Genomic DNA, 26,848 nt, shown 5'->3' with positions numbered 1-26,848 from the left:
GCTGCCACATGTTGATCTTACCTTGGGGGACATACAGAAGTGCCCACAGAGGCTTCCCTGCTCAAAATGCAATCATTAGTGAGTGGTTCACACAGAAACACTTCAGCAGCTGAAAGGATACATCAGCTACTATACTCTATTCTGAAACCTTCCCACTTACTGTCTTCTGTTGTGTAAAAAATTTGAAATATAGTGAATCCGAAGGAAGAGGGGGAAGGGAGAAGAGGAGCTCATATTGCACATGATGCCATGCTCTAACTCCTTGTTATCTCCTTACTACTATTACATGGGTTTTGCCTATACCACCATGGATCCTGGCTGCTCAGATTATGGAACAGATCCATTCTGCTGGGTATTGGAAAAACACAGACTTCAAAGAAGGATCCAACTGCAGGAGTTTACAACCTAATACATGCAAGAGCAACTGGATATCGATAGGAAATAGAAGGAAACAATCAGACAAACCAGTCAGAAAGGGAAGCTGAGGCCTCAGCACTCTAAATGTTTTACTATTGACAAGGAGTCTGTAGACAGCAGAGCAAAGGAAAAGGTTACAGAAGAATTTGAAAGAGGACCCGGAGGGAGTTTAAAGGAAGTTTAATGGAATGCTTCTGAGGAAAGGACAGAGACAACACAAAAGAGAATGTAAGTGCTTGAAGACTGAACATAGACACCTTCAGATGGGAAGGATGAGTTGGTTTGTCGCTAGAGAATACTAGAGGAAAAAGGGTGGGAATAGGTCATTACAGGTCACGCAGGTAAAGACGTGAAACTTCTGTTTGATATGAGGCAGAAATGAAACCAGAAGAAAGATGTTTAGGAGTTGGATTCAATGATCCTTGTGGTCCCCTTCCAATGCAAGATATTCCATGATTCTACAACTAAGAGACAGGAATGATCTGGCCTACGTTACAAGCCAGAGAGTTATTTCTGCAGCTAGTTGAGCATGAATAGAGAGAAATTGCATTTTTTTTAAAGGATGTTGCTGAGATTCAAGGTCACTGGAGCTTGGATGCAGGTTTTAACTGTGAAGATGAATAGGAAAGGCCATAATCTGAGTTGTTACTCAGCAAGATTGCTAAGATTTGGCCAGAAACTGGGTACGATCTGGAGATGAGGAATTAGGCACAGGGTGTCCAACCTTATCTGGGACATGCATCACTTTTAAATGTCAGACTGGGAATGTGAGCCAATGGGACAAACATCCACCACTGAAGATGAGTGATGGAATAGGTACACGTCACACTAATGCTTATGGCATAATATTCCAATAGCAACCACACTGGAGCCAAAGACAAAGGTAATGTAATTCCACTCAGCTGGCTTGAGATGCTCCTGTTTGCATATCCAGGGACTCCAGTAGCTTTTTCTAGGCTACAGCATTATTTTTTTGTCATACCTACTTACACACTAAGCCATTGGCAGCATCGATGTGATGTACAGTGAGTGCTTCACAGACAATTCAGGCAGTAACTACAGATGCCAAGAGCAGAGAAAGCAGAGAGAAAATGTGCAAACCTCTCCACAAAAGGCTTAAATTCATGAATTCAAAGCATGCATTCTATGTAGAGAAGAGATAGTGGATAATTTTCTGATAAAAGCATCAAAGTAAGGAGGTCCTGCATTTGCTGAAATGTGGGGAAAAATGTTGATATCTCAAAAAACTCTGCATGATGTAAAAAAATTGTTTCTCACCTAACTGTACTGTGGGAATACACCACAAGGTCATATCCTCAGTGCCTATCAATTACACAATTTCCCTTGATCAGCTAAGTGTATTCCCCGGTTCTCACTGCAGCCCTGATACACAGTGCAAGAAAGAACTAAAAAAAAATACAGCACGCTGCCTTTACAAAACTGTACCAAGAACATTATTAAAATACATAAATACATCGAACAAAATATCTCACTAAAAGTTCCCCTGGCAGCCTCAAGACACCCAGTATTTCCGCTGCATTATTTTTCTAATCATCTCTGTTTAGAGTTCGCCAGCGAATGCATTTTAGAGATTCATGACACATTCTGCTTTTGGATGGCTTTGAATCAGCTGGCAGTAAATGTGGAAAAATCATTATTCCTAATGAAGAAATATTGATGACAAAACAGCATTTCGAGGACAACGTTGACCATAAGTCAACAATATAACAAGTCTTTCCTCTCCCTTCCTCCTCTTTCCCGGTGACTTTCATCCAAGGGTTTTGAAGCATTTCCCAAGCATGTTGGAATTCCTCAGGACACCTGTGTCAGACTGGCAAAATTACTCCATTTTAAAGGGATACAGGAGCAAAAATTGATTATTAGGATAACAGTGTAACAGCAGACCTTAACTTAGTACACCCTAATTAAGTTAAGTCCCAGTGTTAGAGCTTCTGCAACTGAGAAGTACCCAACAGGTTCTGGGTACTTTGATTCACCCAAAGGGAATAAAACAGGGATCTCTGCTCCACAATGGAGGGCTTATTCCCTTTCTACAGTGCATGGAAGGTATGTGTCTAACTGATCATGCTAGACACAGATGTGTTGATCCTATTCGTCCCAGAATGATTCTGACATTTTGGCGCTCAGGGTACTGCAATAACAGTACAAAGGGAAACCCAAAGGCATTTTGTACATTTTGTAGAAAACTGTATTATTTAGCTCATCTTACCCTTGCCTTCCTTACCTAGTCTTTTTTTTTGCATTTGAACTCAAGACTTTTCACTGAGTGGGAAGCCCTTGGCAATGGTTTATTGTGCCAGGATCCAAGCTTGAAGTATCACCATTTGACAGTAGCAGGCTGTATGCATCAGTTGTCTTACACAGCCTTTGGACACGAGACAGATCAATCTTAATTCCCCCTTCTTCAGCAGACGTCAGAAAACACAATCTTTCACAGTAAACACAGCTTCATGCTGCAATGTGTGCCTGAAACACTTCATAAATTAAATCCAAGACCGTGATTTAATTACTGTGTCCTGGTTATTCTGCTTTAATTGTGTTGCACTTGTACTCCAGATGTACAGGTCCCTGCAGTGACCTACTTGTCATTTGTACTGTACAGCACTGTGCAGTAGCTGCACTCTTGTGTTGTTTGCATCCCTTTCCTCTGACCACAATACAACTTCATATTCTCACTTTGCTTGGCTGTAAAAACCTGACACATTCTCAGTATGCCCCGGAGGTCCCATTCCACACCACAGAGCAAATGCACTGCAACTGTGCAGGCTCATTTAGCCAACACTTTACCTTTTCAAACACTTCTTCATGTTGCTTATCACAAGATTACTGTCCCAGCTGATCTCTGGCCCTCATACTTCAGGGAAGGCAGAGTACTGTTAGGACATCCAACATGCAGGTGGGGAACTTGAGACCCACACAAGTTAAATAACTCTCCAAGGGTCACACAAGAAGTTTATGATGGAGCCAGGAACTGAAACCATATCTTCTCAATCACAGTCTGGTTTCTTTAACCACAAGGCCATCTCTGAAGAGGCTTGATGGTGAGAAAGGTTTGTGGCATAAAAACTCAGTTTCAGAGGGAGCTCCCAGCACCAGTGTTGCTGAAATTCTCTCCCAGGAGGAGGAATGTGCTCCTCGTGTGGACCACGGCATCACTCTCTGGCAGCCTGGCTGAGGCACTTAGCAACTGAGCACACTGAGTTTTGTGCCTCTGCCTTCTGTTTAGTAACAGAGAAAGAAAGATGTATACTTCCTTCAACATCTGCATGGTGGTGATCCTTTACCCGTCTACATCCCCCTCTCCTCAACATCCTGGGACACAAGAAACAATTTAGCTTGTTTCTGGTATAAAGCAGATTACAATGAGAAGTACCATCCTAAATTATTGCAACTGCAATGCATCACTGCTACAAAATGGAGAGGATCACCCTTGATTTTCCCACAAAACTATGAAAATTCAAGTTGAACAGGATCTTGAGAAGACATGGAAACTATCTTACTGCCTTGAAGGCAGCATCAACTCTCTCTACAGCATTTTTGACAGATATTTATTCAACCTGCTCCTATAATTCTCCAGCAACAGAGATTTCACCAATCACTTGGGCAAAAAATCTCAGCGAGTAGCTAACCCTACCACTAGCAAGCCTTTCTGCCATCCAACCACAATGCCCCTTGTAGCAAGCCAAGCCAACGCCTTTTTTACTCTGTTCCTGATGGACATGGAGAGAACAGACAGGCTCGGGTGTGCCTACAGCAGCTGCACAGGACCGATGAAGATGCTCCCCCGGCAGGCACATGTGTCCCTGAGCCCCACACATCGATGAGCTCCCAGTCCCCAGGCTGGAGATGTGCAGTGAGAGTGCCAGCCCAGTGGGGGTCAGTGATGCTCTACAATATTTAAGGTCCCAGACACCTTTTTTTGCAGCATGCTTTGCCTTTTTTTTTTTCCCCCTCGCTGTTGTTGTTGTTACATTGTGTCAACTTTTTGGCACGTGTTTTACCATGTGCGAACGGGTTGAAATAGAACCCCGCCGACATCTGGAGACAAAAAAAAAGAGCGGGTGAAAAAAAGAGTGGGAGAGAGGAAACATTCCTCTCTTTGCTAATCGATCAAGGAAATGCAAGAGAGAGAGAGTAAAATGTACTCTATTTCCTTTAGAAATGTTTCCTTTAATGCCGATGAAAGCTGCCAGATGACAGAGACTACAGTTGTACATCCACTGGAGAGGCACAGGGCTCGGGAAGCAGAGGAACGAGCTGTGAGCGCAGCTTTGCCAGGCACGGGGGTTGTCCCTGGCAGTCACAGCAATTCCTCCTCCAGCCCCTGTCTCTGCCGGGCTCTCCAGCATGGCAAACACGCTGCCATGTCCCTTGCTGTGTGCTGGGCACTACCTGCTTCCCTTCCCTACTGCTCCCAGCCTGGGCTGAACCAGGGGGAAAAAAAGTAGCTTTAAGTTGCAAGTGTAGAGTTGGATTGAAAGAAGTAATATGTCATAATTATTATATTTAATTAAAAGCATGTTTGTGTTCGGGGGCAAGGCTTTCAAAGCACCGGTTTGCACAAAAACACCCCCAGATAACAAATACTTAACTAAGGAATGCAATCATTTCATTTGATAAAAAAAATATAAATTAAAAATCCATACTGTCACAGAAGTCCCCCATCTTCCTGTGCTGTCACTCCTTTCTTTCAGAACAAACTGAGTGCATATAGTAATTTAAAAAAGCAAGAGACATAGAAACCTCTTTTTTTTTCTTCAAAATAAAAGTGGGGCAAAATCTGTAAAGGTTGTAAGAAAGTGGGCCTTTCCCATGCTTTCAAAAGCTGAGAAACCTCTTATTTTATTTTACTTTCATAGGAAAATGAGAGTTTCCAAACCAAAAAAGACTCTTCTCCTTGGAACATATCACTAATGTTGAAATCTTATTTTTTAGTGAGATGTTACCAATACAAGGTATCCAGAGAACAACCTCAGCAGCTCTCTACTAAAGCCCTGATGAAGGTGAGGCTATCAGCCAAGTCCTCGTGAGGCTGGCAGGAAACCTCTCTCTGGGCAATTTATCCTAAAGCTGATTCTGCAGGGGTTTACCCCTCCTAGGAAGGACCTTAGCAAGGGGAACAGTTGCTGGCTGAGCTGTAGATCAGACAAATTTCGGCAGTTTTGGTGATCCCAACAGCAACAACCGCTCTCTTTGCACTTACACTTGCAAAGCCATGTTGCACGATAAACCCTGGACAATGAAAACACCAAATATATGACGGCGCAGAAGGTGAGCAACCACACTTGTATGAATCTCCTCGAGGGAAAGGAAAGCAGGATACCAGGCAGAAATCATTCCTTCTCCCACCCTCATCAGGGGCCATGGGCAGGAGGGCATTTCCTGGGCATGTTCTGTAATGCTGCACCAAATTTCAGGATCCTCTTTCGGAAAGCCACAAAGAATACCTTGCCATTACTGGGGGTGCCAGTGGCAGCAGCCCCAGGCAGCAGCTACGTTGGGCAGCTCTGCCCAGCCCGTCTGGGTGCCTGGCAGGTGTCTCTCTGAGTATGCTGTCCCAGCCTCCCCCTCCCTGCCTCAGGAGACCAGCCTTGCTGCTAGAGCAGTGGAGGGTAATTTCAGGGGCTGCTGCACCTGACCCCATCTGTGAGTGATGGCTGAAACACAGAGCAGAGCTGCAGGCCAGACGAGCTGCTCTCCTCAGAGCCTCGATGCTCATTGTGCAGTGGATCATGCAGCTTCTCCCACCCACTCCTCCAGCTGGGGACGACCAGCAACGGACTGTCCACAGGTTCACACTGCTGCTCAGTGCAAGCACACCTTAAACACTTAGATCAAATTCTCCTGATCTCTCAGCTTGCTCACAGAGCTGAACTGAGAGTGCAGTCAGAAGGGAACAGCTAAAACTCACACTGATACAGACAGAAGCCTTTACGTCTAGGTCAAAAAATGCATTCTTTTACCACATTCCCAAAGGACTACGGTTGGGTTTGCCACTTCCAGCACGCAAGCAGGCTCAAAGAGCCCAAGCAATGGGGCACAGCTCTGCAGTGTTAGGTGTGGGACAATAAAAGAGCCAACAATGCCCCCTTTCCCAACGACTTTCATCTCCAACGGTGTCCATGTTGCACAAGGACACTTCAACCCACTTCTGTCCCCCCTGCCCAGGCAACCCATTTCATAAGTCCAGGACAGGCACCATCAGTGTGTTAAGCAGTCTCAGGCCCAGCCAAAAATCACATCCATGGCTGGGTGTGAATGACTCAATTCACTCTTCCATAGCCTGACTGTGCTCCAGCTGGTATGTGGCAGCTTGTCTCTGCCTTGTGGCATCTGGGAAGGTGGTGGCATAAAGTGCTTTTTACCAAAGGCTCTGCTCAGTGGAGAACATGAAATTGCCTGAGCAATGGCAAAGTTTCGAGTCAGAGATGCTTCCTGTGCCATTGGCTCTGGCCAACCAATCTGGAATGCCTCCTGCCTGCTTGCCTGGGGAAAAACATCTGAGAAAACCCAAAAAAACAGGGAGGAAACATATCTCCCCACTGCCAAAAGTGAAAAAAAAGTGAAGAAAGGCTGGATCTGACAAAGAGTAGTGTCCTGAACAAATGGCAGCTCTCACAGGCCCAACAACATTAAGGCCTGAGGTTTTCAAAGGTGCCTGGCTGCATTAAAAGGAGATGTCACATCAAATTTCAACCAGCACCTCATTTATTTAAGGTCTTTTGAAAACCCTGCCTTTCACAATCCGGCACCAGCCCAAAGCTTCCTTGCTGTTTTGAAACATGCACTGTCTGTGTGTTGACAGCAGCCTTGCCATAAATCACACCCCTCAGGCACTGGAAACCACCTCACCTGTATGACGAGCATCCACTGTTCCTTGCAATGAATGCCATCATTCCACATCTCCCAGTAGCTGGAATCAACTAATGCTGGTTTTTTTTCTCATTAAAGCAACCTACTGGACAGAGCTTTCCTTCTTCACCCCCCAATCTGAGACCTTTCCAACCAGGTACAAGGTCCAATATTTGTTTACTCTCTTGGACAAGTAACAGGAACTTTACAACCTGGGATGAAGAAGCACTCTGATTCTGCAGGGGACATTCAATATTTGTTCCTATTCAGAATGACCACACATGTCATAACCTTAAAATGTGACATTGGTATTGAGAGCAAAAGTCCTTTTAAAATGTCATTTGATGTTGGTGACACCATATTTATTAGACAAATGCAATTAAGCAGTAACTACAATTAAATAAGGATATTAAAGTTTTCTTGCTTGGCCTCCATTACAAGTGTATTAGTGCAAAATATGAGGTATGTATTTATAACAATTATTATTTTATTTAAAGAAAGTACGTGGAAAATCCATCTGCACGATTGCATTTGTCACTCTCACACATCCTACAGCTTTTGATTCAAAATAAGCAAGGCTTAAAAAATAATAAGTTTAAAAAAACTCGCACCATAAGCCAAGCTCCTTAGTGGCACTGAGTCTTATCTGTTTGAGGTGGTGGTTTCAACTCCAGGGCCTGTTGACTAACAGTAGGAGACACAAGAATTGTGGAGCCTGATCCATATTTATCATGATTAAAGACTGTCCTGGCATTTCACCTTAAGTCCTCTATGAGGATCTGATGTTGATCAGCATCTACAAAGGTGTGCTCAAAGTACTACTCATCACACTTTTAAAATGGAAGGTTTTTCCTGAACTGGCTTCCATGCTAAGGACACCAATCCCTGTCTCCTGAATTATTCACACAATTCATGACCTGAAAATCTAGTGTCAATGGAAACTGAAAGCCCAGAAGCTTTGCCTTTTTGTGCCAGGGCTGAAGCAACTGGAAAGGACTGATTCAACATCTAGAGCTCATGATGAGTTCTGCCGGTCAGATGTCCTTGAGCAGGCATTAGAAAAGGCCATCATCAGGAGGGATTGCAAACGTTTGCCAAAAACTTGGTGTTGGAAAATGTTCTGAACATGCCAGGGATGATGAACCAGTGATGGCAACCTCTGTATGAGCAAAGCTAGCAATTTGTTGCGCTCTGAACTTTCAGGATTCTTTTTACTGGTTTTCTACATTCATGGGAGTTCACTGTGAAAATGGTAAGTGCATATCATCCTCATTAAGCACTCTGGTGTGACAGTAGGGAAAACTGATGAACTTGTTTACATGTGATAACGGAATCATTTGAAATCCACTAGACCTCCACATTTAGATCTGAGGTATGTGTGGGGATAACAATAACAGTTTATAACAAGCCTGATTTTAGCTGATGTAAACTTAGTCAACTTCTTTTGAATTTATATGACCAAATCCAGAAAGGCAACACTGGTTTGAGTCAGTTGGTTTCCATTTGCACATAAAATGATGCAGCTTTATTATGTTGACAAAGTCAGATGTGACAGGTAGGTCAAGGAAGCTATTATTCACACGCCAGCATAGGAAAAAGTGTGGGAGACTTTTGTCCCAGTGAAAGGCTACAACTTACAAGAGCCTTCAAAACACATCTGCAGCAACACAAGACTCAATGTGGCTGTTTGAGGCTTCAAACATTTCGGAAATTGCTTTCATTGTTTTCCATTGTTCTAAGCATCCCTTTTGCAGCCTCTGCACAGATTAGAACCTACAAAAATGCATTGTGTAGCTCACGGGAATTTTCAACCATGCTCTAGACCAGATGATTCCAGAAGTGTTCGAGATAAGCTTCACATCCATGTCCAAACATTAGAACACCTGCAAAAATGCCTGAATTACAGTATTTCTTCATGAGAAAGTGAAAGGAACCTCTCCATAACAAAAAAGAGAGACTGACATTTTGGAAATCACAGACTGAAGACTTGTTCTTCTGGACAAATTGTTCTGCAATTTCCCTAGGCCAGAATAGCTCTTATAATCAGACATTTGCTGGATGCACACTATTCCTACTTGCTGCCTAACAGATGTTATTCATAGTACCATAGTACATAAATGTCCTGTTGTCATTTACAAAGGACAAGGCCATGGGTCAGCCACCTTTTCTTCCATAAAAGTTGTGCTGTAAAGGGCAATAGGTAGCAATACTGGTGTGTGAACACCTTGCAATTTTACCTAACAGAAGGAAGCGGAGTCTGGCAGCTTATTAAGTCTGAAACAGCTTATTTGTGGCTCCTCACCTAATGTCCTGCTGTAATCAGAGCAAAGAAATAACAAAAAATCCACTGAGATCCCAAGAATAATTGGCTTTCTATGAAGTATTGGTTTTGTTTAAAAGACCAAGCCACACTTAGATCAATGGGCCTTATAAACAAGAAGTCCTTTACTCATGACCAGGCATGACCAGAGGTAGCTCAGGGCACAGATCTCCAACCCCAGAGCATCAATGTCCCTCTGCCCTGTGTTTGCAGGTGACCTCTTTTGCAAAGCCTGTCTCTGACCGTCCTGCCGAGGCTCCTAAAACTTGCATTATCAGTGCATTTTTTTTGCCTAAGCCCTCAGGAAAGTATGTGACTCCTTCCTGGGTGAGTGAACAGAGCAGTTTCCATTCCTCACTCAGTTTAGAGACAGCAGGGCAGAAAGAGACCAAAAGAGTTTAAATGAGAAGCTTTCACTAGGAGCTGGCCATGTAACTGACACAGACCTTCTGGCTCTCCTCAGCCACCCTTCTGACAGAGGGATACCATGGAGATGGCAATGCACCAGCTGTGCACATCTGCAGTGCACATGCTCCACTTCCTTCACCTTTTGAAATCTGTGAAGAAACAGCAGAAATAAATCTGACCATTAGCATCCTCCATTTTTTGCTCCCCTCCCAGTTTTGTTGCCCTGAATGGAAATTGAGTATACATAGAATAAGAGGTTATGGTGGTTTTAGCATCAGTAGTGGCTTAATGGAACTGCACAAGCACAGCACACTGAAGCCTTTGACATTTTATCTTTACAAGAAGACAGTGGTTTTAGGCATATACAAATAAACAATGGGATATTTTCAAAATGTCCCACTCAAACATCCACTGTTATTGTAGCCATACCTTCCCCAGTCCTGCCCTCCCACCACACCTTCCTTCCTCCTCTAAACACACACATCAGATTTGCCAGTGTTGGAGAGAGTCACACTTCACGTGGCTCATGTAGGCATCAAAAGCTGGATCACTTGATGTGAGATGATGAGATGGAGAATGGGAAAGGAATGCCATTAGAATCAGACTCCAGGTAGTATCCTGCACTGCATATGTACGTACACGCACAGATTTATATATGCATTTTAGGATTCTCACTAATTTCAGCCATGGGACAGAAATGGGAGGCAGCTGCCCAGCTTGTGGAGATGACAGCAAGAACATATGACCAGAATTAGCTCCAGGTTTGCAGTGACGCTCACTAGGACTTTCCTGTCCAGAAGAGCTGGCTTCATATGACAGTCTTCTGCATAGCATAAAGGACCCACATTACAGTCCTTTCTAAATGTCTTCCTCCAGCTCAGCCAGACACAATTCCTTAGCTCATGTGATCACAAACTATGCACTAAGAAGAGTGGAAAGTCAATATTGTAATGTTCCAGCCATTCATCAAGACAAGTGAAAATTCAAGGTAAAAGGCTGTAGAATGGCTTTCTGCAGTTTTTTTGAAAGTCAGATGCTGAATTCACTTGCCTTTAATGGCAAGCACATAATGAGGAAATAGAGACATTTTAAAAGCTGGGGTTTTTTCAAGTGTAATTTTAAATGACAACAAAAGCACCTAAAACCCCCACAAAAAGTATCCCTTCTTTCAACATGCACTCACAAAGAATGCAGCACATCATCTGCCCAGCCTGCCACTGACAGCACAGACAGAATCAGAACATGTACTGAGCAGATAGTAAGTTATTAACCTCTCAAGATATTGTCTGGAACCAGAATTTGCTGAGGAAATTGTATATTAAAGTTCAACACTGCTGCTAACTGAACACAGCCTGATTCACAGCTTTCAATAGACAGTTCAGCATGTCTGGGACAGTGATTTGGAAGGATCTACTAGACAAAATAGTTCACATCCCACATCCAGCTGTCTGTCTTTAGCAGTGAACAGTGTCTTAGGCTGTGGAAGATGGTTGCACCCACACCTCTAAACACTCTACCAAGATGTCTGCTATTGCCACGTTGTTTTACTGAACCATTGTGATCAATGGGGAGATACATTCTGCCAGTTGTCAGAACTTGTGTCACTACCTGTGCTGTCCCCTTTTGACTCCCTGTGGACAGTTTTTCAGAGGCTTGGCTCTTAGCTCACACTTCCAGAAGCAATTATTTCTACATCTCTGTGCATGTCTTGGCAGACACACAAGAAAAATAGAAAGCAAAAAAAAAGGCAAATGAGCAAGTTCCTAAATGAAAGCTGGTGACAAAGTATCAGATGTAGTCTCCCATCTCTGCTTTGCACCCACAGTGATCCTTTTGCTATTGACATTTTCCATTTCTCTCAATGGGGCTGGCTCAGTCAGGGCCGTGGGACAGACACGGTGCTTTGCCACTCTCTCCTCCTCAGCTGACACAATCTGTGCTGGCACAGTCCAGGCAGGGGACATCTGAACTGCAGGTTTCACAAATCAAAACAGGTTTACTCTTGGCTGCTTGTAGCATCCTAAATGTCTGCCAGGGCTGGCTTCTCGTGATCTGCCTGCCAGTTTGAGATGACAGTCTCCTGACTTTTGAGCACCAGTTGTAACCTTGGCTTGTAGAGAGAGACATGAAAACATGTGTTCATGACATGATGAACAGCAAGGTACATTTGGAGACGTGAAAAAGTGCAGCTTACTAAAACCAGCAGGAAAGTTTGGCTACTTTTGATTCTTTTCATTCTTTTAATCTTCCCCTACCTCTTTGCACCACTGAGAATCACTCTGTATTGATTATGCTGACATTGACAGCAGAGCTGGAACTTTTTTTTTTTCACATCTCAGATGAGAAAGTGGGTTATGATTCATCTCACAGAATCTGAGTCAAAGCAATTCCTTATAAAAAAAGAAAAAAAAGCAAACAGTTTTGATGCATTTCCATCAGAAGAGAAGAGGCTGGAGAACACTCAGCAAATGAGACAGTCCTGTTTAATTCTTCTTTTTACCACATTTCACTCTCAGATAAAATCTGTCCTTTTCCCCCACTGAAAATAACTCATTTTGAGTTAATGACACTAAAATACCCCCAAAAGCTACTAGCAAAAGACAAACCACCCTATCAAAAAAGACAGCATGAGACAAATGCCACCAGAAGAAGAAATAGCAAATGCCACACTGTGCCCCACTTCCGTGGAACAGTGATTGCTAGAGTGGAAAGTAACAGATTACTATGGTGAATTATCAATTTTCCTAATAGCCTTGAACTATCTAAATGCTGAAGTGTGATAACATTAGTGGGCACATTATATTAACAGCAGTTAAAATGATCAAGTGTGATCCCGGAGCACTTCCCTCCCCCTTTCTTATTTTCATAGCCATGTTACTAACCTGGAAAACAGGGCTTCTGCTCTGCATGCTGGGAAGAGCCTTCAGACCGGTTGTAATTTCTTATCAGACAAAGCTCACAAGTCCATTTGGGTTGATTTTCACATAAAATAAAGAGTGTGGACACAGCTTTGGGTAAGGCATGGGACTTGAAGGAATTCTAGGCTTAATTCCCACTTCACTACTGGATCTCAGCATGACTCTGGGTGAGTCATCTTAACTCTGCCAGTCAGCCCCTCGTTTGTAAATTAGGGACAATAATTTCCTGGTCCCTGACATATCCTGGTCCCTGACATATCCTCAGCTTTGGAGCTCTGAGGGATGCACACTGTTCCTACTCCATGTTTAATTCGCACATGGTACAGGGTGACCACAGCCTTGCATGCTACTGCAGCACAAGGAGCCCTAACGGAACACAGGAGCAAACTGCAAATTCAGGGCATCCAGCTTCAAAAAAAACAGGCGAGCTGTTTTCAGGTTTTAAAAGCAAAGAAAGGGTTCATTTTTACCAGGTCACATAGACAACCAACTCAAACCAGAGAAATTTAACTGCTTTCATGTTCCTGGGACAAAGATTTATCCAGCACTGCATGGCTGGAAGGGTTTCTAACTCCAACTCCAAAAGTGAATGCCTGTGCCTTGCTCGGGAACTTAGCCACAAGTCTTGACAAAAGAATGTCTTGAGGCTTAAAACACTCCAAAGCTCTACCTGAAGTGAAAATTATTTCTGTAATATTACAGTCCAGAAAAACATTCTCATTCATAGACACACATACATATAGCCCCTCTCCAAATACCTGTATGTGAGAATTTAGTGCTTATGAATGGAATGGATGGAAACTCCTGGCTGCACTCATCTCTATAAAACAGGAGAACCAACCTTCTCCATCCCACATGTCCTAGACTAACAGCTAGGACATGCAGCTCCTGGCCTCATCAAGATCATTCCCAACCAGGTGTCCTCCAGGTACCACAATTTGTGGGTGTTAGTCAGATGATGAGAGAGAATCCCCAGAGACCAGCCAGCTCATTTCATGTGGAGCAGGAAACAGCCAGCAGGTAGGTCCCATCTTTGTTTCTTAATGACCTGCAGCTGAAGACTTGACGGCTCACTATCAATTCTTGAGCCATTTCAGTCCACAGGGAGTTTACTTTACTTTGTAAGTTCATCATGGACAAACTCGATTGTCTTTGAATTGTTTGTCAAATTAAGGTAGAAAGATTTGGTTTGTTTTCATGTAGGACTATTAAATTTGGGGGGTTGGCTAATAGCCATTGTTTAAAGGTTTTTCTGAAAGAGGATGAGCTTTCCTATCTATCAATACAGCTCTTAGCATACTAAAGGCCCTCTCACAACAAAAGAAATATCTGCCACTATCATGGATTTTTTTTTTCTTTCCATGGCTATGGTAATTTTTAAACATGCTGAAGAATAATGTAGAATACAGCTGTACTTTAGAAAGACACATCCCTGAATTTCATTATCACATTTCACTCCTCTTAGAAGACAGCAGGAAATTATCAGCTTTTATTTACTGACTTTCGGGATAAACCTAATTCCATTCATGGCCTGAAATCCACTTCTCTTTCACAGCATACAGGTGATCATGGAAATCCCTTTGATAAAGTGCTACTTGGGTATTCTGAACTTATTCTCCATTAAATAACTTCTGCATCAAAAATCAGTTCTGTTTAAAAGTAAGAATATGTCTATGTTGACTGCCAGCAATTCAAGCTAAACCAGGGAATTAAAAACACAGAGGAAGTCATGCTGCTTGCTACCTGTTCCAGCTGGGATTTTATGACCTACAGTAACAAAGGGTAATTGTGGTTTTGATGCAAGATTTAGATCCCATCTGTGAAGCAGTGCTGGTCTCTGAAGAGACCATGCTTCAGAAACACTCATGATGCAAAGTCTTGACCACTCTTGTGGGGATAAGAGGCAAAAGGGAAGGTTAGTCTCCTGACTCCTGGCACATGTGAGCACCAGGTGCTCAGGGCTTACAGGAGCACAACCTTCTCTCATTCCTGACTGCTACATCTGCTGGATCTTCATTAAACAATGTGCACTCAAGCCTTTGTAAGACTAAGATCCCTGGCATAAAAAGATCTAGGTGCTTAGCTTCATAAAATGTATCCCATAATTATTGCAGCATAAGACATGGATTAGATCACATCAGGAATAATCAAACTTTTGCATCCATTTCCAGTCTTTCCAATGCTTGAGAAGCTACTTAGACCAGTTCACAGCCTCTTGTCTTTCTCATGGCCAGAGATAAATGGATGTAGGTATGGTATATATTACTCCTCAGCTACTCACTGGCCTCCTCTTTTTCGCTTCTCACTTTGGAACTGTAGGCCAAAATTCACCCTGTAGGCTGCATTGATATTATCCTTATAAATTTACTCTTCCTGCACTTGCTGTGCAAGGACACTGGCAGGCACAGGACACTCTGAAAAGAAGTCAGACGAGGGTGGCAAGTATTGACAGAAGTGAGACTGAAGAAACAGGCTCTGAAAGCCATTTACCAAGATAATTAAAGCCCCTGGGGAGCAGAGGGAGGGTGACTCCCCTTGCGGCAGGCCACAACAGGGCCGCTGGATGTTGATGGTGCTGCACTGTGACCTCCCTGAGCAGAGGCTCCCAAGCTTTGTAGCCTGTGTGCAAATGCTGGAATATGGCTTGAACATAAAAAATAATGACTCAAACTACAATGGAGAAAAGGGTCCCCATTATATGTCTGTTCTTCCTGCTTTTGTGAGTGGTTACATAACGGAAAATGACTGTCGGCTCATCAGTTGTTGAAAGTCTAACCTACTATTTTCTGACCCAGATGTTGTTCAAATGAGGACAGACACCATCTTGCAGCAGAACGCCTGCCTTTAGACAAAAGACACATCACACTACACGGCAAAATTGCAATGTAATTATGGTCTTGTAATAATAACACACTTCTTTTAATGATAACCTTTTCAGAACAGATCTAAGAGTACAGGCAAGACATGACAACTTTCAGTTTCTTTTTCTGGTGGTAATTCAGACAAAACCAAGTGGCTACTCATGCTTCTTAGAGGCTGCAGATATGCTTGACCAAGACTGAAATGCAACACAGGCTGTGTTCAGTTTAGAGACCCTATAACTCTTCAGTGCACAGAGCCATGTCAAAGGAAACAAAGACACCATGAACCAAAGGAAGTCATACCTGGACAATCCAATGTGTCCCCTCAGCTGAACCTCCTGTGACTACCATACTCTCTCCCATACCCTACTTGGACTGCTATCTGCTAACCCATGTCCTGCCTCTCAAGAAGTAAAATTAGGGAACACATTCAATACCGTTTGGACACTAGGTCTCTGGTCCTAGTGAAGGATTTTTAGCTTATGAATGGAAGCCTAATGGAGATGCAAAGCCAGTGATGGGAAAGGTTGGCAGAGCCTTGGCGGATTCAATACTGGTGTCACTTATCATTCTTTAATCTTAACTGTGACACAGCATCTCAAAGAACCATTGGAGATGAAGGCTTCTCCATGGGGGACATACATATGACTGCTGCTGCAAATCATCTCCTGCAAAGTCAGTGAAAAAGGAAAAAAATAAGTTTGAAAAGGTAAAATTATCTGCCACAGATCAAGAGGTCTTCATGTGAGAAGTAGAAAAGGAAGTCAAGCCTCCTGTTTCTTGCTCTTCAACCCAATTATGCACCAGCTTTCCCATTGTCAAAGCCAGGGTAAACAGAAAATACATAAAAAATATATATATCCTGAATTATCAGCTCAGAGATAAGGCAAGGTTCCTTTACTGCACAAACTCAGTATCTCCCACAGGATGACTTTAGCATCTCTCTTCTCCCCATGTGCATCCCTACAGCGTGCTGGAACTACAAAAGGAGACTGCTACGTTATCCAGTACATAAAACTGGTGGTTCCTTTGGTAGCTCTGAGCATTTATGGTAAAATACCAGTGAGAGTTTCTTCCCACCAGTCAGGGAAACTGCTGTGGGGAGTGACTCAGCTGGGACATAGCCCAGAAGGCAACAGGAGATGAGGGGCCCCGATGGCACTTTTCCAGTCTTAATCAGCACTGTCTGCATGGTGATAGAGACTGATAAGCTGCCAGAAGTCATTTCTTTCTATAAGACTTGAAACAGTGGTCCGGAACAGTTGTGATCTTTGTGTGTGTGTGTTTGGTTGGGCTTTTTAAAATGCAAAATCAAGGGCTGTAATTTCCCATGGCAGCCAACAAACAATTTTGATAGTTTCATTTTAATCTCCTGTAAGTATCCATTTCCCCTCCCTCAACCTTACCCAATTTCCACTCCACTAAGTATTATTTTTTCCAAACAAATCAGACATGCCTGTCTACAATAGCACATTTATCAACAGGGAGGGCTGTGATAGAGAGAAACTATCCCTACTGCACAGAGCTAAGACATTTGGGAATCCTTTCTAATAAAAAGGGATTTGATTAAAGACAGCCAACTACCACAGATCAGCAACTGAATCATCAGTAAAGAAGGAAGAGCAGCTTAGACTTAAAAGACTTCAATTTGCTGATCTGCCAAGGACTTCCCAGGAGTAGTTACTCCACAAGTCACTCCAGAACCTACAGGACGGTAGACGGGACAGACACCAAGGATAGGGGTGCTTAGAGTTATTATAGTAGTGTGGTCTTAACAAAGTTAAGTAAGGCAGAATACCCAATGTGCACATTTAACTCCTAAAAATTCACAGGACTTTTTTTTTTAATTATTATGCTTGGTGATATTTCTATGCTTAAGCACTGCCTTGCCAATGGCAGCTAGAGGATTTCCCAGTGACTGGCTCATGCTGCTGTGATCAGTCCTGGCAACACACAGCTGCCAGCTGTGATCTTGCTGCTCCCAAGTGTCTCCAGCCTGCTGCTCCTGGCTCCCAGCACACTCCCAGGCTCTCCAGGAGGGCAGTGTGACCCATGCCCTGCCACCAGCTGTGTATTTGTATGAGCAACCACTGCTGAGAACAGCTCCCCCAACTCAAACAACCTTGAGTGGCCTCCACCCAGGGAAGCTGTAGAGCGGTCCTGTGAGCACAGACTGGATGGAAGTGCTGGCTGTCTTGCTCCTGAGCTCAGCTCACTGGGTCTGCCAGCAGCACCAAACAGCATTTCCAGGGCAGAGGCACAACTTCAGTGACTCCTATTCCTCTTCCTTCCCAAAGAGCCTTCACTCTGCCCACTGCTGGGCAGATTCTGCTGACTTCAGAACCAAGATGGCATGACTGAAAACCAGAGATATGGTGAGTGAACTCACAGAAGAAACGTGGTTACAGAGAAGATCCCAGAGTGCTGGAGGACCAAGTAAAATGACCTTTCTCCAGCCTGACAGTTCAAATGTAATTATTCCAACAAATTATTTTCATGACTTAATATAACGCCTTGCAGCTTTCTAGCAAGGTTAATTAGATTCCTCAATTCAAAACCTATCTGCTCTTAACCAACTTTTAATATGCTGAAATCCAGTTTTCTAAATTCAAACTAATAAAAGTGATTAGCTGACAGCTATCTGGTATGCTACAATTACCATGGCATTTAGACCTCAGGCATAAGATATTTAACGCAAATCAGAGTCAATGTCTCTGCCCATTTGTCCTTTTTCGGATTATTTGACCAATGTGCCATATGAATCCTGTACAGTCCACACTACCATGCTAAACAACTAAAGAACAAGGGCAGAGATACTGGTCGAGACAGTTAACCAAAATTGAAAGACTCTTTTTTTTCCTCCCACACTTAATTTGTTCTTTCCACATGAGCACAAAGTTACTGAAAGGCACTGGCTGACAGCTCAAGTAGAGATGGGTATTTAGTTCTGACATAGCCAGAATTAGTACGAAACTCCCAGCCTGCACTGCCGTATCAGAAAGCTTCATCCACTGTGACTCCAGAGACCATCTTCCCCCAGGGAGGAGCCTGGGCTGGAACAAACCTAGGAAGATGAGGGCAGCCTACCTCTTTGACTATAACTGACTATAAAAAGCAGTTGTGCTCCAGCATTCTGTATTTTGTTGGATAGCTAATGCCCCCAAAATGCTGTATGGGACACAGCATGCTTAGAAAACTGAGAAGATGTTCAGCCCAACACATGGCTCTTTGGCACATCAGGAATGCCAAGGCTGGACACTGTTTCAGAGATGAACTTCAGTAGCACATACTCAGCGCAATTAGAAGATCAATCAGGTGCAGTTTGTAATTACACATCACCTGTCCAGGGAAGGACTAAGGTTGCTGTTTGAGTTTTCTACCATGTGTCATGCATGATCATTCTGTCTTTGATCAGGCTACTGTTTATATAAATAACACTGGCCAAACTTCTGAGTGCTCTGAAGCCTCCTTTCCATTTTCTTGTCTCCTGCTGATTTAAGAGCTATTGGCACGGTATTGCTCTGACCTTCCATCTGATAGCTAAACTGATGACCTAACACTGAGAGACTTTATGTTCCAGCCCTTTCAGCTATGCATCCCTTTTGGATGAAGAAACTTTGCTGTACCACCCTCTCAAATAGAGCAGAGCCATCTTAGTCATACAATATTAGTCTGCAAAATCCTAGCTTTTCAGCTTCATAAATACAAGTGGTAAACAAAACTAAAGCTTCACTTCAGGAAGCAATTTCCGAGCTGTGAGGAAAATTAATCACTAGAACAGCTTATCAGGGTAGGTGGTTGACTCACCATTGCTCAAAGTTTTTAAGATAAGATTAGATCGTTATTTTTTTTAAAGTCATGATTCAATCATGTTTCTGGGAGAGACTGAGAGTAGGACATTAGGCAGTATAATGGCAAGGTCCTTTCTGACCTTGGAGCCTGTGAATCTCCAAATTCTTTGTTCATCTGCCTACCTTCTTGGGCTAAAAGGAAAACTGGATGGGCTTTGGTCCATCGACCAACTCCAGCCACACAATTCTGCATTAAGAAAATTGCTGTAATCAGATCTCATGCTTCAGGGCTTCAGCCATTTGCCTGAAGAGAACAGAAAGAAAGTTACTCCCTCTTGCCTGCCGAGCTAATGGCTAAATACATGTTATGTTTACTTGGTTGTTGCTTTGTGTTTAAAACATCAGGAAGTGAACCCAAACGACTACGGGCAGAGATGAAGTAAAATGCAGCAACACAGAAAATGCTCCCTGGCTATTTTCTATTCAGTTAGCCATTCCTGCTCACACCTCAGATCTGTGATAGTCACCAACTCTGATGACTTTCAGTGTTTACAGAGAAGATATTTTGGTTATTAGGGTGCAGCCCACAGAAGGTAGAAGATACTGATACAGAATTGGGACTGATACTAACCCCATCTACAAGGGCAATGTTTGTTTGATGAGAACACCTTAAGGTTCTCATATTATCAGATCCTTGCCACTGTAAGATCCTTGTTTGTTAGTGAAAGCGTGGTCCCATCCACTTTTCAATTAAACCAGACCACGAATGATTCTTTAAGCCAGAAATGTTTTGGTCCAACCAAACTCTACAGCAAATAGACCTGGGGGCAATCTAAATGAAGTTTTTAAGAAATGATGAAATAAAGGAAGATAAAGAACACAAAATTAATGGCCTGCCCCAGTCTTTAATTCTAACTATAGCAGTTCATTTCATAATAACATTATTACCCAAGCCTGTACGAAACTAAGCACACAGGCAGATGCATCAATTGTACCCAAGGCTCTTGACTTCAATTCAGAGTTCAGAGGCCTTATCATCTATGTTTCATGTAAAGGCAAGATACAATTCTACACCTAAAGATGCCTAAGATAATTATACTCTATACCACTTAAGAAGGAAATTAGATGCTTATCTTTTTCCAGGTAAGGAAGATGACACGGTTAGGAACCAATCAGTCCAGATTTGTCTTACTTGTACTTGTTGGACCCAGTTCTGGGTCCCCATGTATAACCAACCTGATTGACTCAAAATGGATTTCCTTTTCATCTTTGCCAGCACACATAAAACGAAAATCCATGCCTTGGAAGCAGAACACATTTACACTGCCAGATTTTTTTGCAGCTGCAATGAGAAGGGATGGGGCAGGCAGGCACGACAGCGACTGCACCTGAATTCAGACTGGTAGCCTGGAAGCTGGGGACAGATGGTGTGAAAATGAACCAGACACTGAAAAATTCAACGTTATATCCAGAAAGACTATAAACATACAGTGAGTGAGCATGAGATTTATGCTGAAATTACAGAGGAATTCCTATGGATGATTACACTTCCAGCCCAAGCATGGAAAGCACATCCATCAACACGAGTGTCACTATGTTACCAGTGCAGCTGTCAGGCCTCCCATTACTGAACCCGGTAAATCAAGAAGAGGGCCAGGGACACTTGTGACATGGCTCACCAAAGTAGTCATCAGAGGGAGGATTCTCCATGTCATACAGCATTTTCTTGGTCAGATGTTCCAGCTCATCCTCAGGCCTGAAGCCAGGAGTGCTTGATGCAGGTCCAGAGCTTGGATATCCACTCTAAAAAAAAAAAAAAAAAAAGAACCACCTGTGATGTCATATAAAAGCATTCACACACAGTAAGAGGGTATATTGGCTGTTCAGTGTTGAACTTCATTCTTTGTCTTATTTTTCTGTTTTTTAAGACCAAAGGGATTCATGCAAGTAAACACCTCACTTAATGTAATGAAAATGGATCCTGAAGAACATCCAGTGAAGTGCCATATATCCTCCTAGAATGGGAAGTAACCTGTGCCTCATAATTAGGTGTCTACTGGGTAGCACATAATAATAAATAAAGGAGAAAATTATTCCAAGAATAACTTGATACAAACGTTTTCCAAAAATGAAAAAGGCTTTGAAAGCATTTAAGTTTGGACTTGATAAAAGCTTCCATCACTTAACAGCACAACATAAAAGACAAGCCTACAGTGGTAGCGTATATGGACAAAGACAGATAATCCCAAAATGTTAGTTATGTTCTCTTCGTGTTTGTTTTGACACAAAGCCTGCTGTTAACATTACTGAGATAGGAGCTGGTCCCCAGATTTTTAGTACTAGAGATACAAAGGTTTTAATATGTGTGTAGAAACTGAGATCTCCTGGCCTTCATAAGCTAACAGCTGCATATAGTATTTGCAGCCTGTCTTAGAGAGTCTTCTCACTGGAAAACACCAGAAGGATGGCATATTTTGAGAAGCACAAAAATAGTCTTATGCCTGGAAGTTTCTTAGAAGCAGCTAAGTTTGGTGTCCATAGTAAGAAACTCGGTCATTTCAGGATTAAAAAATGCTGACAGCAGCTCTCCTTGTGTGCACTGTTTTCTTGAAAGACTTGCATATGAAAACTAACTTATTTATGAAATATATCATATCAGTAAAGCAAGTGATTTCATTGATTAATTGCTGCCTACATCAAGGACTGGACCTTTGATATGAAACAAGGAAGCATTTTTCCATGCTCCATAACTACTTAAATGGCAAGAAAATGTAAAATCACAGGAGAAACAATGCAGTGGCCACTTACAGAGACTACATCTGACATAATGAATCTTTATTGAGCCACTGATGTTCAACAGAGAACAGCAGTTTTAAAGCACTGCACTTCAAGAGAATTAACTATATGCTTTCATGCTTTTTTCTTTCAGGCAAGAAGATTTCAAATGAGACATCAATCAATGTAGAGAAGGTCTCAGAACAGCACTTAGAAATAATACTTCAATCATTCCCTCCCCAAAACCAAACACCTTCATGCTTCTGACCCTGTCATACTCATTTTTCTATGGTCCATGCTAAGCTGTACCACCAGCCCCCTCACTTGTTGGCGTCAGCAGGTGCCTGTGCTCCCTGGAAAAGCTGGATTTGCTGAGCACACACTCGATGCAGCAGCTGCACCACTGCCTGCCTGAAAATTACTCTGTAGCAGAATAGCAGCAGTTTACAAGGGAGAGGTGGCACAATCCCCTGGCGAAAAAGTGTACCTGGAAAAAGCTCCAGGCTGGATGAATTTCCCTGAAGGGCTGTGCAAGGTCTGTTTGCCATACATTCAGCCTCCCTGACTGAGAATATAGGTTTGACCTAACATACATTCAGGTTTTCCCAGACATGTTTTCTTTTTTTGGTTTTTTTTTTTTTTTCTGCTTATGAATTTGTTCTGAACAACATTTAAGGATTTTGTGCATTTCTCCAGGAATTCTAGTTGCCTAGCAGTTGTTCTGAGGAAACTGTTGAACATCTGGAAATCCTGAATGTTCACACACAGAGCAGTAAACTTTTTTGTACAAATATAACCATGCTGATGTGTTAGGGTTACCATAATGTACTTTTTAATATGGGGAGGCAGGCAGTATGGTGCACTTGCATTTGACTTCTAAGTCATGTAAGTGTCATCTCTGTGGGACACATAATTTTGGTGTGGATAAGGCCATTCAAAAGACTGGAAGTTGCAAAGCCAGGTATTTGACCCAGAACACCCAGACTGCCTTGGCCAGCGCTTTGTGGCTGTTTTCAGAAGGGCTAGTCTACAACTACTTCACTAAAATTAATACATAAAATAATCCTAAAAAACAGAGAAAATAAGTTTATTATCAAGTCAATTAAATATGCCAAATGTAAAACATCTAATCTTGGAACAACCTGTTTTTTTCCCTTTGCTCTCTTGTTCCTAAGAGCCCATCACGAATCTTGCCTGAACATGTATTTTAACACAGCAAGGGCAGCCAAGGATTTATTAGCTTGAGAAATCAATCTGGCAACTGAGCTTCTCGAGGTATTATTCCAGGTATTGTACCTATTTCAGTTTCCATGCAGAAAAGAATGACCATTGCCATCCCTTCAACAGAGACTCCTTTCCTAGACTTTGCATGGAGAAGACAGCACAGTCTGAAGCTGCTGATGGCCCCCATCCCTGTATTTTCCCTGTTAGTCACCTCCAGCCTCTCCTGCTGGGCTCTGTCCACACATCATCTGAAACACTGCCTTTTCCCTTGGGCCCTGTAATATAAGTGGACCAAAACAGAAGGCACAGCCTGTTCACAGAAAAGGGCAGTGAGATACACGAAACTGAAGCAATTTGCCCACCATCACACATGGGCTCTAAGGCAAAGACAAATCCTGCATCTGGGCTGCAGGGAGCCCCACGCTTTCCAGCCTCACACACAGCCTGCTAGGGCTGTACCTGGCATTTCAGACCTGCACTGAACACTGCAACCCAAGGCCACTGCACCTGCAGGCACCATCAGCCAGGCTTCGGCAGGAGGCAAGTGAAGCCTCTCCCTCTTTTCCATGCTGGCTTCCCACACCTCCCCATCTGGGACCCCCTGTCATGTCTAATTCATAAGGGCTTGGATTAGGCCCTTTAAAATGAAAGACCAAAATCTGCAGATTTTCAGTTTTGTCTGACTCTTTCTGGTTTTGGAGGCCACACTGCCTCATACACTCAATAAATAGGCTGCTCTCGTATTTTATCTACATTGCACTTTTCCAAACCAGGCAGATTTCTTATCCAATACCCAATGTCAGCAGAAATAACAAATACCAACCACAATGTTATGAGACATTTTAACTTATTTTGACTAAAATGTTATGCCTTTTTGACCAGCATTTAAGTAGTGCTAGGCACATCTTTTTCCTCCTCCCATGGCACATGCTGACTACGTGCCTCCAGGAAAATACATTTCAGGCATATGAACGTGCTGTTGAGTTTGCTGGGCATGCAAACACATAAACATACAGAGAAAGTGTATCCTTAGTCCAATATAAAATGCTTGTTTCAGCAAAACAGTTTCCTTCCTCCTCCTTTGTTAGGTCAGGGTAAAAATATAACTCTGGCTTTCCTTACAAAACAGAGTTGTGGTGTTGCTGCTTACATTAAACTTCCTTTATTTTCTCCTGATCTGTGCAATGATCAAGGCTGTCTAGAAATTCAATTTGCTGTCTGATCTACCACAGTTAACTTCATGCATTCTCTTTTCTCCATGATGCCCCAATGCACACAAATATCCACTTCCTTAGCTAGACACAGCTCAATGATGGGGTCTGCACTGACTTGCAGACCCTGAGCACCACTCTGTCTGGCTAATCACAGAAGCATCAGGGATGATGAACTGACCCAAGAAAATATCAAAGAGCTCAGCAAAAAGCTGGCAGGAGGGACTATGCTTTGGAAGCACAGGTACCTGAGTCCCTTCTTTGCTACTGTCATCAACCATCGAGCGACTTTAGGGAAGAGAAGACTGCAGAAACAACCTCACAAAGAGAAAGGAATGCAAAAGCATTCCTGAATAAACACTGTCCTGCATATTTAGTTGGGATGTTAAGGAAAACACCAGCACTCCTAGGGTTAAGCCCTGTAGTGGAAAATATCTTCATGCTACAAAGGAAGTGAGCTAATTGCTTGTGCCACTATCAAAACACTGCAACAACATCTGGCTCATCTTCCTTATTAAAGTTCAGTTCCTGAAAAGCCAGGTCAAAAGAAGCAGTCGTGTGGAATCACTGCATAATTATTTTGGTACACGAAGCTGATACTTGTTTCAGTGCTTCCCTGGCACATGTTTTCTACTCCAGACCTGTCTCAGACGTAAGGGCTGCCCAGAAAAGGGAGCTCTGCAGTCAGTGTGGTGCATTCGCCAACAAGAACCTTCCCCATCCACACATAAATATTTACCCACATGGGTAAGAACTGCAGTGCAAAATCTGCAAGGACATCTGAAGATGATGCTGTGATGAATGCACCATCATTCAGAATACACTGTGTGGTCATTTTTTTGTCCAATTGCAAATACTGTAGAAGAAGCTTCTTCTCTCTGAGAGAAAATAATTTCAATTACGTGTTCCCAGAGAAACATGGAAATTATCTTCTTTTCAGAAGGTAGAATTAGCCCAATTTGGAGTTGAAAGGCAGCCAGAGACATCTTTCACTGATAGTTACTTTGTCTTCATTTTTTTCCTCCTGGTTCATCTGCATAAAGTTAGTCCTTTCACTTCACTCACCAAAACTAATCATTAGTTAAATAGTACTGCAGCTCAATTTTTTATTTAATGGTTTGACAAAGACCATAGTTTTGTTTGGGGTTTTTTTTGGTTTTTTTTTTTTTTTTAAGTTATTGACTGTCCAAAACAATCACAAACTTTCAGAGCACAATATCCAGCATGGTGCCACATTTCTCATGAGTTGTGCTCCCAAGGAAGTATCAAGATTGCTTACAGCTGTAATCCAGTTTACAATTAAGGCCAACTCTTAGAGAGGAGATACGCTAGGAAAAAATATTTGAATTCTTGATTTATTTTCCCAGTGAAAGGTTACAGCTGCCAGAGCACATACAGATTCCTAAAAAGATGATTCTGCCTGGAATACCTGCAACACGCACGTTCCTGGGTTTATTCCTGGTCAGAGGATAACTCCTCAGGATCCTTTGAAGAAGCTGCCCTGCATGAGGAGATAGCCAGTGACAGACAGTGCCCTCCAGCCCACAGCAGCAGCCCAAAACCACAAGTCTTGGGCTGCCAGGAGAGAGGGCTCTTCTGGGACACACCAGGGTAAGACAAGACACCGGTTCCCTCTCTGCCCTGCCATCCCCTCCCACAGCAAACCAGCAATCCAAAACGTGCAGTTCTGGCAGCAGAGCCCTCATTTGTTTAACACTGCCTGGCTTTGAAATAGGACAGTTTTGTAACTGCTTCAAAGCTCTAGAGGATATTTTTCTTTATCTTTAAACTTCATTATTGCAACTGTATCCTCACTTAGCTATCCATGCACATTGCCTGTCCTAATCCTGCTAAGCTCTTCGTTTCAGTGATCTCTTGTGGTATTAAGCTACACAGAATTTGAGTAATAATAACAATAAAAGTATTTTCCTCTGTTTTAACTTCACAGCCTGCAATTTTGCACAATTGTCTCTTTTTTCTTACACTGTGAAACTGGGATGCAGACAGGTAAGAAGGGAAGATATCTTGTTAATAGTTTTAAAGGACAACA

At 42.7% G+C, this 26,848-nt stretch overlaps 1 protein-coding gene across 7 annotated transcripts in view; it reads right to left on the bottom strand.

Annotated features, from left to right (window-relative positions):
* LPP (LIM domain containing preferred translocation partner in lipoma) overlaps window positions 1-26,848 on the bottom strand; it is a 314,289-nt gene that overhangs the window by 50,067 nt on the left and 237,374 nt on the right. For all 7 annotated transcript variants that reach the window (XM_085069373.1, XM_085069375.1, XM_085069378.1 and 4 more), the window contains one exon: window positions 21,268-21,391. In XM_085069373.1, coding sequence (XP_084925499.1) covers window positions 21,268-21,391 — 124 coding nt within the window. The remainder of the gene's footprint in view (window positions 1-21,267; window positions 21,392-26,848) is intronic.

The sequence above is a fragment of the Lichenostomus cassidix genome, chromosome 9, assembly GCF_008360975.1.
Source record: "Lichenostomus cassidix isolate B80296 chromosome 9, HeHo_3.0, whole genome shotgun sequence".
Taxonomy (NCBI): Eukaryota; Metazoa; Chordata; class Aves; order Passeriformes; family Meliphagidae; genus Lichenostomus; species Lichenostomus cassidix.
This window is presented reverse-complemented; position numbering and strand designations above follow the sequence as displayed.